This window comes from Lygodium microphyllum, chromosome 14 (assembly GCF_053477565.2).
Source record: "Lygodium microphyllum isolate KBCC chromosome 14, Lygodium_microphyllum_v1.1.10, whole genome shotgun sequence".
In the NCBI taxonomy this organism is placed as follows: Eukaryota; Viridiplantae; Streptophyta; class Polypodiopsida; order Schizaeales; family Lygodiaceae; genus Lygodium; species Lygodium microphyllum.
In genome coordinates this window covers 43,633,537-43,648,243 of record NC_141148.1, presented here as the reverse complement: position 1 = coordinate 43,648,243, position 14,707 = coordinate 43,633,537, and the positions used below count along the sequence as shown (strand labels likewise).

The 14,707-nt window shown below is 39.4% G+C and overlaps 1 protein-coding gene across 2 annotated transcripts in view; it reads left to right on the top strand.

The window, feature by feature from the left end:
• TIC40 (hydroxyproline-rich glycoprotein family protein) overlaps window positions 1–11,216 on the top strand; it is a 105,047-nt gene extending 93,831 nt beyond the window's left edge. For both annotated transcript variants that reach the window (XM_087692773.1, XM_087692771.1), the window contains exons 12-15: window positions 10,271–10,344; window positions 10,473–10,576; window positions 10,693–10,740; window positions 10,842–11,216. In XM_087692773.1, coding sequence (XP_087548899.1) covers window positions 10,271–10,344; window positions 10,473–10,576; window positions 10,693–10,740; window positions 10,842–10,904 — 289 coding nt within the window. In that variant the 3' untranslated portion in view covers window positions 10,905–11,216. The remainder of the gene's footprint in view (window positions 1–10,270; window positions 10,345–10,472; window positions 10,577–10,692; window positions 10,741–10,841) is intronic.
• The last annotated feature ends 3,491 nt before the right edge of the window (window positions 11,217–14,707 follow it).

Sequence of the window (14,707 nt, the reverse complement as noted above, 5' to 3'; positions counted from 1 at the left end):
AGCAAGGGTTCCCTAATAATCTATGCCCTTCTTTTGTGCATAGCCTTTTGTTACCAACCGTGCTTTGTACCTATCAATAGTGCTATCAACCTTGTGTTTGAGTTTTAAAATACGTTTTGTGTCAATGGCCTTCTTACTAGGTGGTAAATCCACAGGATCCCATGTAGAGTTAGTGGAAATAGAGTCGAACTCTTCTTGCATGGCCTATATCCAATGTATATCTTGCTAAGCTTCGTCCGAGGAAGTAGGCTTATCATCATCTAGCAGTGAGCTCATAAACACATGCTCGTCACAATCATCTACTTCCATAAAATTAGCGGCCCCTCCCCCCCCCCCCCCCCCCTTCAATGTGTTGCATGCCTAGCAGATCTTCTAGTGCGTTGAGGTAAGGGAGCATCAATTCTACTCTCTTGGAGAGTGCGTAACAATCATCTAGAGACTATTTTGGTTGCATTTACAACGGTTTTTTTATGCTATACTACATCTTCTATTGCATGAGGCAAGCCATCATCATAACCTTGCGGTTCGAGAGCATGTGGTGCAGCAACATCTTGCTGTATTATTTCTGTCCGACCATTTATAGCATATATGGACCCCAAAGAAAGTGGCAAAAGACCCTCAAAGATATCACCAATCTCATGGGTGGTTGGCATCTCAAACTGATCATGTCAAAATACAACATTTTTAGTAAATATAACATCTCGATTGACAAATACTTTCTTTGTGTGTGGATCGTATAAATGATATCCCTTGCTCTCTGAATTCTAGATAATAAATATGCATTTTACAGCCTTGTCATCAAACTTTCCACGAAGTTCTTTCGAGACATGTGCATAGGCTATGCATCCAAACACTCGAAAGTAGTCAACTTTGGGTTTCTTGCCATGTCAAACTTCAAATGGTGTGATCATCTTCAATGCTTTGGTGAGTGCACGATTTAATACATGATTTGCACAGTGAAGGTCTTCTAGCCAAAATTTATGTGGCAACCCCTTGCTTTTCAGCATACGACGAGTCGTCTCCATAAGTGTCTGATTTTTCCTTTTAGCAATACCATTTTGTTGAGGTATCATTCTTACTATGGCTTGATGCGTAATGCTATTTAAGCAAATGTCTCAAAAGCAAGAGACTGTCTATCATATGTATCCAATAAAAAGAGACCCTTATATAAGGTGCTAGATACCTTGAGTGCATAATCCATCTCTTTGTCTTTGACAATGCATTTGTCATTCTCAAAGATGACTTGAAAGCCATGCTTACCAAAAGCAAATATAGACAATAGATTCTTTGTAATGCTAGGCACAAACAAAACATCCAGAAGCATGAAATTGGAACCATTTGCAGTAGTAATCGCGACTGAACCAATGGCATATACATCATAGCTCTTGTTGTTCCCACATGTAACACACTTCCCAGCAAGGGTTGAATGCAAAGAGGTAAAGAGACACCTCTTGGAAGTGATATGCTTTGACACCCCACTATCAAAATACATGTGTGCTATGTTTCAATAGCATTAAACGTTGAATTAGCCATCGAAGAATCAAAATTGCATGTAAGAAATGCTTAGTTCTCGTCCACAAAGTCGATTGAGGCATCGCCATCAGTAGATTTGCTAGTTGATGTCTTTTAGACAACCAAATCGGAGTTTCTTCTTTTCATTGCCCAATCACTTCCTACTTTTGTCAATATAATGACTAGGCAACTTGCAAAAATGACATTTTTTCATTTTTCTTGGACTTTTCAATGTCTTGGGCATTGATGACTATCTAACATCAGCCTTTTGCTGATTTTTCACATTTTTCCATTGGACTTTTCTATGTCTTGGGACATTGATGACTATCTAACATCAGCCTTTTACTGATTTTTCACATTTTGCCATTGTACTTTGAAAGCAAAGCCTCATCACCTGAACACAATGCAACAGTTTTCCGAGTCTATTCTTGTTGTAGCAAGAGGCTTTCCAACTCCATAAATGTAAGGGGCTGTTGCCCCCTCCCCTTCCATGGCTCGCACGTCAAACATATCATCAAAGAGATGTGGAAACCAAGATACGACTCAAGAAGAGAGTTCAGTGTGATGTTTATTAATTCTACATCTTGAATGACCTTATTAACATTAAGTAGTGGCTCACGCAAATCTTGTACGATGTTTATTAATTCTACATCTTGAATGACCTTAAGTAGCGGCTCACGCAAATCTTGTACGTTGTTGGAGGGGTTTTAGTTGAAAGTTCGTATCCACCAGGAATGAGAGAGAGAAGCAAGTAGAGAATAGAAGATAAAAGATAAGAAAAAAAATAGACAAGAGGTACACAAGATAAAGATAAAGCTCAATGAATCAAAGCACTATGCATCGATAGAACTTGAGAAGATAGACAAAATCCTTGTCTGGGACTACTCAGAAGCAATCTCCAAGGATTAGATCTCTTGGTGCTCCTTGGTAGACTAAAAACATACACCAAAAACTAGCTTCTTCTCTGCTGCTCAGACGGCAAATTTGATAGTTCCGTTGGTTTCGGAAGGGGGAAAAAACTCTAGAACGCTTGGTTAGAATTTTATATATTTGTTGCCTAAAAACTGTGGTCGCGCGCTGTGCACGATTTCGGCAGCCCTTCTTTCTGCATGAGATTATTAACATTAAGTAGCGGCTCACGCAAATCTTGTACGTTGTTGGAGGGGTTTTAGTTGAAAGTTCGTATCCACCAGGAATGAGAGAGAGAAGGAAGTAGAGAATAGAAGATAAAAGAGAAGAAAAAGAATAGACAAGAGGTACACAAGATAAAGATAAAGCTCAATGAATCAAAGCACTATGCATTGATAGAACTTGAGAAGATAGACAAAATCCTTGTTTGGGACTACTCAGAAGCTATCTCTAAGGATTAGATCTCTTGGAGCTCCTTGGTAGATTAAAAACGTACACCAAACACTAGCTTATTCTCTACTGCTCAGACGGCAAATCTGATAGTTCCGTTGGCTTCGGAAGGGGGACAAAACTCTAGAACGCTTGGTTAGAATTCTTCCAAATCACTCTTCCCTGTTTCAAAGTGTTGTTTGCTGCCTAAAAACTGTGGTCGCGCGCTGTGCACGATTTCGGCAGCCCTTCTTTCTACATGAGATCTCCTAAAACTGGTTGAAAAGCAACTTGTTTTGTTGCATGACACCCTATTTTAGAAGTTTTCTACATCTTTTTAGGATATTTATAAGAAATAATATAAAAAAAGACTAAACTTGTTCAAAAATCTAGTATTTTTGAACCATCCATACTATGGACACTGACACTGATGACTAATATGGCATTGACTCTCTAGATTAATAAGAAAGCTGGATGATGACGCACTTCAAAGTTTTTCACACAGTGTTCGCGTAGTGGCATGACAATGTGTGTAAGGTGATGAGGCATACTATCATCCTCATCCAAATGTGTGGAATAGTAGCCTTCATTAAGAAGGCAATTGAAAATAGTACCTGTGTATCCTTGGAGTCCTACCTTCGTTGATCCTCGATAGGAGGAGGAGGGGCAGCAGCTGAAACTAGCCTTCCTTCTCGGATAGGGTGGTAAATAACATGATTAAACACTATTTATAGCAATTAACAAATTCACAAAATTGAAATGCACACTTTACCATATAATCTTGGACATTGGACACCCTGTTGGCCCTAAAACTGGCCCCTCCTTTCCGTATTTATTTAACTTAATTGAAGAAGAAGTTGATGTATAATGGGATTCTCCCAATCCGTTTTAGTATTCCTACTTCCCTTGTTCAAAATGACCTGCAAGTCTTTAATTAGATTTGCCTCTTGATTCAGGCAAACAATTGGCCTTCACCCCGCTGTGATGGAGATGGAAAATGCCCCAAATTCAATTATTTGCTAGTCCCTTCACTTGAATAGGCTAAAAACAGCTTTAGCTGAGTTGAATCCAATTCTTGGAGCTTCCGATTTCTGGCGTGCTTCTCAAGGTTGATGGTAAACCCTAATTTCTGTTGCAGATTAGGGTTTATAGCAGAGAAATTTGAAAATTCTCAGCCTTTGGTGATCTCAATGCTGTAATCTTCAAAGCAAGATTATAGAAAGGTTGAGAGATAAGAGAGAATGTTGAGGAGAGAGAAAATTCAGGCTCTCTTTGTGAAGAACTGAAGAAAATCTGTCATTTACTGTTGCTGCCTTGACTCAACAGCTTGTAGATGCAAAAACTGAAAAAAATTAGTCATCTACTGTTGTTGCCCTATCTCAAGAGCTTGTAGATGTTGTCATATGTTGTTGATTAGTCTTCTCCTACCCTTGGTTGCCTCAGACGGTTCTCCAATGGTTGTAAATTAGACCAATAGTATCTCCTCTCTCTCTCTCTCTCTCTCTCTCTCTCTCTCTCTTGCAAGCTGAATATACTAAAATGCCTCTCTCCAGTCTTTAAAGACGTTTTTTAGTCTTACATGGGCATTTTTGACAAGTGGTAGCCTTCCCAAATGATTTTTTGAGCATTATTCATAATTAAATATTACTTTTCAATCTTTAAATCTTGAAAATTAATCTAATAATATTTGGGTGTTGTGAAATATAATCTAGCTGGCCAATAATTAAATTGGCTGGGCAACTTTTATTCCTGAGTGTCTTTGCGTCATCTTTGACCATTAAATTGGCGTTAGGTACCATTAAATGTCACTTCTCTAGTGTCACTGACATCTGACACTTATGGCCAAATGAATGATCTAGGCCAATAACTGTCACTAGATACCACCAAGTACCTGTGCGGCATAACTTAGAGCAAATTTTGCCTTTGACATCCTGTGATTTTCTTGGGTCCGGGGCTCGTAGATTTACTCTAATCCCAATGACATCTCACATATGCAACATTTACTTAACCATGCGATTAAAATTTAATCCACATGTTAAGTGAGGTTTCGAAAATACATGTCCTCATGACAGTAGCAGCAACAATCTATGGTTGTTGCAGATCATGAGTGCCATAATCCCACAAATCCTTTGCCACAAGAAGGTTGCACACCATGAAACTCCACATTGGGTAGTTGGTGCCATCAAGCTTGTCCTCATGAGTGAGGACACCAATGATGCTGCTCTGATCATTATGCTCTTGGTGTGCCATGCGGCCAATGATGCACAAAGATCATCAGCCAAATACTTCAATGCTAAAGTATAGAATGTACTCTATTGAGTATCAAAAATCCCTACATGAGATTAGAATGCAAGTACCAAATTGTCACAAATCTTGCCAAACTAATGTTGCACAAATCAACACTCATTGTAGATTACAGCAATGCATTGCTGTACTTGCACTTGCCTCAAAATGCATGTCCAAAAGAAAACAGCTTACAAGTATTGAGTCTCACCAAATTAGTCTGAAAATTTTCAAATTTTACTGCTAAATCTGATTGTCACAGCAAATTAATGCTGTTGTACTACCTGTTTTTTACCTTGGAATGCGTGTTGGGAAAAAGCCCCAAATTTCTTCGCAAAATTTCAAAGATAAAAGAAATTTGTACCTTACAGTCTGCATTTATGCAGAAATGTTGCCTTAGGACATGTGCCAATAGTGACCAGTAGCTGGAATTTGCCTCATGATGTGTATCAGAGCCAAAAAACTGATAAGCCCCAAGTTTTTGGTACCATTGTCGAAGAAATTGCGCAACCTTGACAATTTCGATGGAGATTCATGCAAGGGAATTCGAATCGGGCAAAAGCCCCAAATTTCTTTGAAGAAATGTTAAAAATTTCTAGAAATTGGAAAAGTTAGTCAATTGTCCTTAAATTTCTTGACACAGAGTGTGAGAAATTGAAAATATCTTCAAAATCGGGTATGAGACAAGTAAGATGGATGAGAGATTACAATTTTTTTTGAAAATCACCAATTTAAGAAATTAGGATTTTGTGTTTTTTCTCGGATTTGTGGAAAATGACAACACGTAGGGCTGAGAAAATGGCGGGCAACATGGAGAATATCATGAGCTAGGTTGAGAGACGTTATGTGTGCATGGTTGCATGCAAGATTGTGTGTAGGTTGAAAACTGTAGTAACACCTCCTCCAAAAATAGCAACTGCTTTTCTAAAACGCCATCTTCTCCCTCCAAAATAGTAGGTCCTCTTTCTTTGTCGGCTGATTGGACTTCACGCAGGTTGTACCAGCTGAGGGGTGGAGAGATAGAACCCACGTGCCTAGCTCTGATACCAAATGTTGGAAATGGAGGTAGAGAGAGAGTGTGTGAACACAAGACAATGAGCAAGAGTGGGCAATAGTTCTAGACTCAAAAGATGCAAGTGCTAGTGAACTAACTCTAGTAGAAGTGTTGACACAACTTATTAATGTAGTTGTGCTCACACTACAAACCAACTAACTAAAACATTGGGCATTGCCCATAGAATTGGTAAATTCTAACAAAAAGATCTCCATTTATACACTTTGAAGTCCTTAAAAGAGGGCAACAAATGCAAAAATAGGAAATTGTCTTCTAGAGCTTTAGAAAGCAAGATGCACCGAAGGAATAGCCAATGCAACAATACGATGTTTCAAATGTGGCATAAGCAAATAATGACAATGGGGCAATGGATGCATATGCAAGGTCAACTTGGAAGTGCCAATCTATTCGGTTATGGATAGCAAGGCATGCGTGCTAATGTGGATTACCAGGGATACAATTGTGGTAATTTAGTTCTTTGAGCAATGATTGATACTGCTTCAGCCATTGGGATGCAAGGACCAAACGAATTTGGTATGCAGCCACCTATGCATGGTATGCAAGACCCAATATATTTGGGTATGGCAACTGGAATGAAAAACCCAAATTATAGCAATGTTGGCATGATGCTGGGGCAAGTTTGGCAATGCATACGTACAGCCCATTGTGTCTGGGAATAATGGTGTTAATGCTAGTCAAGCTAATGCTCCCTGTAGTGTTGGTCATGAGGGAAATGCAGCCTATGTATCTTTTTTACCAGCAGTGTGAAAATTCCAAGGATCTACATGGTCTAGAAAGACAAAGATCTAGAACCTAGTGGAGGTTTCGAGGCAAGTAAAGTATCCATGTGATACGTGGCGAACATTTAGGATTGTTTCACCTATGGAAGGTTGCAAATGGATGGAGGGTGACTTCGCAAATCATCCTTAGTGATGCAATTTACCTTGATTTGTTTCATTTAGAGTCGATTTTGGATTAGGCTCTTTCAGGCTCAACAGAGCATAGAAGGTCCAAAGTATTGGTGGATGCTCAAGAGGGAGGTTGCACCTCCACCCCCATAGTAATGACTATTGTTGAGACATTGCAGTTGTTGCCATTACTTTTGGTTTATTCAGCATAAAACATACAGTGGGACCACCCACTTGTTGCAACAATATCATGAATGCTTGAAGCCAACTTTTGGATAAAATATTAAAGCATTTTTATGCCTTTCATGTGTCATAGAATTCCATGCATGCAAGATAAGTCCGCATGTGTCTCTAATTACGGGACACGAAATGAAAGGATGAGTCTTTGTTGCTCCTAGCATCATCATGCTCTCTCACAAGATACTTGTACATGTATCGAGTACCCAGCATTATGATTGTAGATCTAGGATATTCTAGCATACTTTTATTAGCTTTAGTATTTTAGCTTTGGCTTAGGCAACTTTTCTTTTCTTTGGTCCCTGTTATGTGTATGTACTGGAATCATATGACCATAGTTCTCTTGAGTTTTGGAAATGGGAAAATGGAAACACGTTTTGGAGTTGCGAAATGGAGTTTTGGCCAAAATGTCGAAACAGGTTTCATGTTGATTTCTAGGAATGTTTTCATATTAGACATGTATGAAGGGGTGATACCATCTCTATCTTGAATCTTTGCACCAAAACACTTCAAATTTCTCAACAACATAGAGTATACATGTACCATTAGAAAAGATTTGACGAGCATATGTGATGCTACCAAAGAGTGTAAAATCACAATATATGAGTTTCAAGAACTTTCAAGATGAGGAATTCAGAACTCAATGTAAGAAATTGCAATATGCCATGAACGATGAGGTCAACAGTCATAGATTGGTATTTTGTCACAAGACTCAAAAAGAGTGTCCTTTACCATGGCTATAGCTTGCTAGAAATAGAGAGAACCAGCAGCAAAAAGAGAGAAGGGGGGGGGGGGGGGGGGGGTGTTGACTAGCTCTAATGAGTGTGGACAGTGAAGGATGAAGAGAGAAGAGGGGTAGCTTGTTGGAAATAGTGAAAAAAAGCTGCAAATCTGAGGGAAAATAGGTGCAACTAGCGTGGAGAGGCAAGGCTTTTAAAATATTAGGGAGCTGGAGGATGAGGGATTTAGAATTTAGGGGCTGTAGACAGCAGTAGATCTGTAGGAGGTGAAGTGAACAGCAGGTAAAAGAGGGTGAAGAACTGAGGAGAATAGGCAGAAACTGCACACGCAGCTAGGGAAGTGAAAAAGTGGCGTAAAGTGGACTATACCCTAGCTGTCCCCAAATGTGTTTCAGAACTGAAACATTTTGGCCCCTATCATTCCCGTTTCAGATCCCCAAAACAGTGTTTTGGGCAACTATGATCATGACATTGTCTTTCTTGGGTGTCATAGGTCAAATTGGCCACTTTAGGGTCATTAAATGAATTACACACATGCATGCAGACAGATTTTTTGAGAAAGAACCTATTTTGAGCCCACCATAGTCCCATCAATTACATCTCACTTAGTTTTGGCTAAGATCTGGCAGTCTAGTGAGAAGCAGTTAAATGGTAGCAGGTTGCTCTACAGGGACATGGTAATGGTATGATACCACACAATAAGTCCGTTTTATTTGTGATAAACAGTTGTGACCTTGGGACACTAAGAGGTAGACAACTGTGATCTATAGATTGGAGAGTGTGGTTAGTGTTCTGTTTGGCTGAGAGTATGGTTCCTTGTGTTTCTGTTGCTTCTTGTGGCTATTGCCAGGTTCTTTTCTCAAATGCATCTCAGCTGGAAACCTACATGTTTGTATCCACTGAATTGAGTCTAATCTAGGGACATAGCTTTGCTTCCACTAAACTAAGTGTGAGACTGCTTCAAGCAAAAAAGGTGGGGTAAGTTCATTCCATAAACTTAGTGTTTTGTAAGGCTATTTGCCATAGCAACATGGAATGGGTGGAACGGGGCGTTGGAACATGGAAATGCCATTCCCTAACGGGCAGGAACGTGAAACGTGTTCCACTGGATTGGAATGTTCCTTGCCTCCCTTTCCACAACATTCCAAGCTTGGAATGGTTCAAGCTGGCCGTTCCATGTGGGGAATGACCGTTCCACCGTTCCCTGCCCCCCATTCCACAACGTACCAAGCTGGCCGTTCCATGTGGGGAATGGCCGTTCTAGCACAGTTGTTTTTTTTCTTTTTGGTGGGTGAATTCTTTGGTTCCTTTGGTGTTGTTGGAGTATGATATATGATGTATCTTTTTGATAGTTTATTGAGTACTCACTCAATACATTAGTTTGCATTCAGTTTGAGTTCTCAGTTGCGACTCATGAGTCTGGAATCTTGGCTCTGGACTTTAAAAAAAAAAGTACCGTTGACCTTGCCACTTGGTCCTTGGCTCTCACACGATGCTTTGATATGTTACTCAGGCTTCAAACATTTATAAATTATGGCTCTTGAGTCTTGAAGGTTTAATCATTAGAGTTTTAACTTTTTTGGTTGTGTGCACTATGTACTCAAGTCTTATTTGAAGCATCGATTAGTCTTAATATATCTTGCACCATTCATGCAATATGATGTTTAAAGTGTGCTTTTCAAATGTGTTTGAATACTTGTGAAATTCTGTAATGCAGAATTATTTAGAAAAGTCTAAATGCTATCTATTTTTTAAATTTCTCATTTCCCCCATTCTTGGAATGGGGCCTTCCTTTTCCAATCGTGTTCCCTGTTCCTGTTCCCCGTTCCATGTGGCTATGCTATTTGCCAGAAATTGCATGGAAATGTTTATGGCAGTTTAAGGTAGTTCTTCATTACAGTCCTCAGGTGCATAGCTGTATCAGTTTACTGTTATTTCATTTATCATGCTTTGTGCTGATTTCAATAAGCTAATGAGTTCTAGCACCATGTGTGTGCAAACTTTAGGGTTGGACTAAGTGCTAGGCTGTTACTTGGTGATCTAAAATCCTTTTTGGGCTGCTGTTCAGAATATCGCACATTAAGATTTTCAAATGGGAAATTTCTGTTGAGCCTTATTAACACACATATTTTGTTATAGATATGAAGAGTTTGGTTTTGTATATTTGTCAGTTGTTTATTCCATCTTTATCTTCTCAGAAATAACATGAGTGGAGAAGAGGGAATGGATATGCTCAAATACATGAACAGTGATGCAGTCAAGCAACAGTTTGGTAAGCCTTTGTGCCAACTTTACATGAGTGAATGTAGGGAAGCAGCACTTTGGTAGAAGCCTTTGTATCAACATTACATGTTGAGGGTGATATTGTGAGTCCAACATTTACGTGGTACCCATATACAGACCAAATTGGCATGACACCTGAAGAAGTGGTTCAGAAAATTCTAGCAAGGCCAGATATTGCAGCGTCCTTACAGAACCCTAGAGTTGTTGAGGCGATAATGGATGTAAGTAATGACTTAGACACCTTTGCCCAAAGCTGGGGAGCTCGTGATGTATGCCTGTAAATCATTGCTATTTGTGCTTGTTTTGTTCTCTTTCTCATTATTGTTTGTATTTGCAGTGTTCACAGAACCCAATCAATATTACGAAATACCAAAATGACAAGGAGGTATAACAGTCCTGGGCTTTTTGCCTGGTAAAAATTATTAAGAGGTTTTTGAAACAACTGTTTTAGATATTAAAATCAAAGGATATGATGTGGGCTTGCAGGTCATGGATGCTCTGACAAAAATTTCAGAGCTATTCCCGGGTGCTACTAGCTCACGATTTTAAAAGATACTCACTTAATCACAAGAGGTTTTCATCTCAAATTTTGTAGTACGGCAAAAGACATATAATATGTATTTGATGAGTGTAGTTCTAAGATTGAGGAGGGGTGATAGGTGATGGTGTGCCAAACCTCAACACCGTTCAAAGGTGTCCTAGCAAGTCAAGTCAGGGTTTTCATTTTGTAGCTTGCCAGTTCTCATTGTTCAACACTATGATTTTTGCTGACGAAGCTGCTCTTTGGAGCTTCGTTTTGTATTGAAATAATAATAATACTGTGTATTCTTTTATTTGGCTAGCCTCCAAATTGTTTGGAAATCTCTGTTTGTGTTTGTACTCATGTGTGCACATGTATAATGTCAACCGTTTTAAGGAAGAGAATCAACTCTGTTAGTGAGACCATTCGGCATTTTAGTTCTTCACTTGCTAAGCATGCTAAGGCTTGAGATGAAACAAATCTAGGTGAAACAAGTCATTTGTCTTTACATACACTCTTTAGAATGAGAATTCCATGCCTTGCAGCATAAGAAACAAGGGCTAACAAGCTTGGAATTGGAAACTGAAATGTACTTAATGTTCTTGGAACAAGATAGCAAATGGGCATGGAGAAGACTTCATGAGAATTAGTTGCCGATATAGATTACTAGACTTGCTAACTGGCATGGATATGCTTGTAGGCTGTATGATGTTCCAGATTAGGACCCTATGGCTCTTCCCTTGGTTTCTAGACCAATACAATGCAGTTTTTTCACCGAGAGGAGAGTGAAACATGCCATATGGAGGTTAAAGAATGGGACAGCTCATGAACATCATGGCATAGTGGCAGATCCATTTGCAGATGCTTATGGCATTCTAGCACTAGTGGTTGCTTATATTTTCGAAAGGGTAGTTTGTGAGGGATTTTCAACTAGCTAGTCAAATCATATAATTATACCACCATTTGAGAGGGAAGATCCTATGATATCCAGTAATTACAGGACCATTATGATTGGCTACATGCTAGCTAAGATATATGGATCTATTGTGGAGCAAGCTGTGGGCAATGGGGTTGAGAGACATGGCATAAAGTGAAGAGGTTAGGCTGGTTTTAGATAGGGATATACCACATTGGACCATATTTTCACATTGAGGGTGATTAATGAGGAAGGTTGACCATGCGAGAAAAATATATATTGTTGTTTTGTTTCTTAAGGCATTTGATATGGTGTCACGTGCTAGATTTGTGAGGAGGCTACAAGATATTGATGTCCTTGAGGAGATACAGTGGAGTATCTATGTTTTATATGAGACACTGACAGGTAGAGTACAGATCCTTGGCGATATCTCAACCTCAATTAGTAGCACGATCGGAGTAAAACAGGGATGTCCACTCTCACCCACTTTGTTTAGGCTCTACATAGATGAGGTTTCAGAATATATTCATCAAGAGGGAGTAGTTGGAGCCACTTAGTTGGGGTGTTGATACCAATACTACATGTAGATGACATTGTCCTTATATGTGCCTCACTTGAGGGACTATATAGACACTTGGATGCCTTGTCATCTTTCTGTAGAGAGAGAACTTAGGGTGAGTCTTGAGAAAACCAAGGTTATGATATTTAAAACCTTAGTCGCTTGGGTAATGAGATTGGAGCATCGATTTACATTTGATGGACAGTCAGTGGAGACTATTTGATAGTATGTATACTATTCAAAGGGCCACAATTTTCTTGGAGAGAGATCATTGGCTTGACTAGCATGAGCATATGCATCATTAGGTGCAATAGACAAAGTATGCACATATACAGTTTCATGAACCACACACCAAACTATAGCTCTTTGATACACTATTTACACCCACTCTCCTATATGGTTCAACCATTTTGGGCCCAAGCCTCTATCACCCAAGGAGTTGGCCATTGTAGATCATGATGAATCGAAGAGGGAGTTTTATGATGGATGGAAGCGTATGGGGTGATTGTTGGTCATGATGATGTCACATATGATACGAGCGAAGAGGTCAACCCCACATGAGATCATCAGAATAGAGATGGTGGCATCACCTATGGTGGTTGAGGCCATGCTTCAAGTAGTGACTTTTATAAATAGATTATGTGACCTTCTTGAAGATAGATACCCATGGTTAGCATTGGCTTCATCTAGACACATGGTTTGCGGATTGATAGACTACCCCCCTATGATTACAACTTGGATTGTCCTACACGTGAACTCAGTTGATGAAAGCTAAACCGTGTGATCAAAGCAGACATGTTGAGACTAGAAACTAAGAGGACTTGGATTAAAGCCCTTTCTCTATATGGCATGAGGATGGCACACTACCAGAGTTACTTCCTTCAGCTCTTAGGATGGATTCATTGTCCAACTGAGCTATATGGATAACTAGCTACCACAAATCCGTATCTCAACACACAATCTAAGGATTGAGATAGGCAAGTGGAAAGGTATGGAGATAGATCACCTTTGCTAACTTTGTGAGAGAGCTAGAGATAGAGGAGCATTGTGTGTGTCGATGTTCGGTATATAACATTCAAGGTAAACGCTAGTGTCTATTTTGAGAGGGTTTTGACCCTATATGGCAAGTGTTGCAGATTGAGGACCAAAGGTGTTTGGGATTCTTTCTCTTAGAACTTCAGAGACAGAGAAACTATTTTATGAGAGAGAAACCTCCCATAGAGGGTCGTTACTAACTTTTTTACTTCCACGCACTCTAGTACAAGATCAATCACCATTGTTGATAGGCACTTAGTAGGGACACATTGCAAAGTAGCTTCATCTTTAGAAGGCAACTCCCTCGACAGAGGAGTGGCACTTAGTCGAGCAAGCCGCCCACGTCGGCTTGGGAGGAGTTTTAGAAACCCTTATCACAAATAGATTAGAGCTATCATTGAGCGCCACATGAGACATATACTGAGGCATCTTAACCATATAGAGCTACATCTCTACTTAAGAGAGAGATCATTAAGGGAAAAAGCATTTCTACCATTTTTTTCTTCTTTTTAGTATTATTATTTACACTTATACAACGTGCATATTCTTACATAAAATATTGTCTAATGTCTAGTCTCATAGACACATCTTTTAGCTTTTAAGATCACAAATGCATATCATTGTATGTATTGGTTTGGTCTTATGGACCACATTGATCTTTTAGAGATGTTAATACACTCATCTTGCTCCCCCCTCTCTTATATGTGTGTGGAGAGAGAGAGAGAGAGAGAGAGAGAGAGAGAGAGAGAGAGAGAGAGAGAGAGAGAGAGAGTCTTTGAAAGGCCAATGCAGTTTATGAGAGTAGACCAATACATATAATGAAGCGTGTCTCCTGTGAAAAAGGTAAAATATGTGCCTACAAAACTAGATATCATGCAATATTCTATGTAAGAATATGTTTGTGGCAAAAGTGTAAATGATACCACTAAAACATAGAAGAAAAAAATAGACATTCTTTTCCTCAATGACAACTTCTTTGAGGTGGAATGTAGCTCAATGTGGTTGAGGTGCTTGGACATCTATCTCTTATGGTTCTTAATGATGGCTCTAATTTGTCTATGATAGCCCAGTGGACATAGGTAGTGTCTGAGTGAGATTGATCTATCCAATGAGATATCTTCCAAAGATGGAGCTTATCTACCATATATTCATGTTGTTTGTCGGCCAAATCCTGTGCACAATTGTGCAATAGTAAAAAAGCGAGTAATAACCCTTTGTCTTGGTGGTCACGGTGGTGGGGGCTCCTATCGTGTGTAATAGTTGCTCTGTCTTTGAAGCTCCAAAGGAAACATTCTCATACAACTTTGATCCTCAAAAGGCAT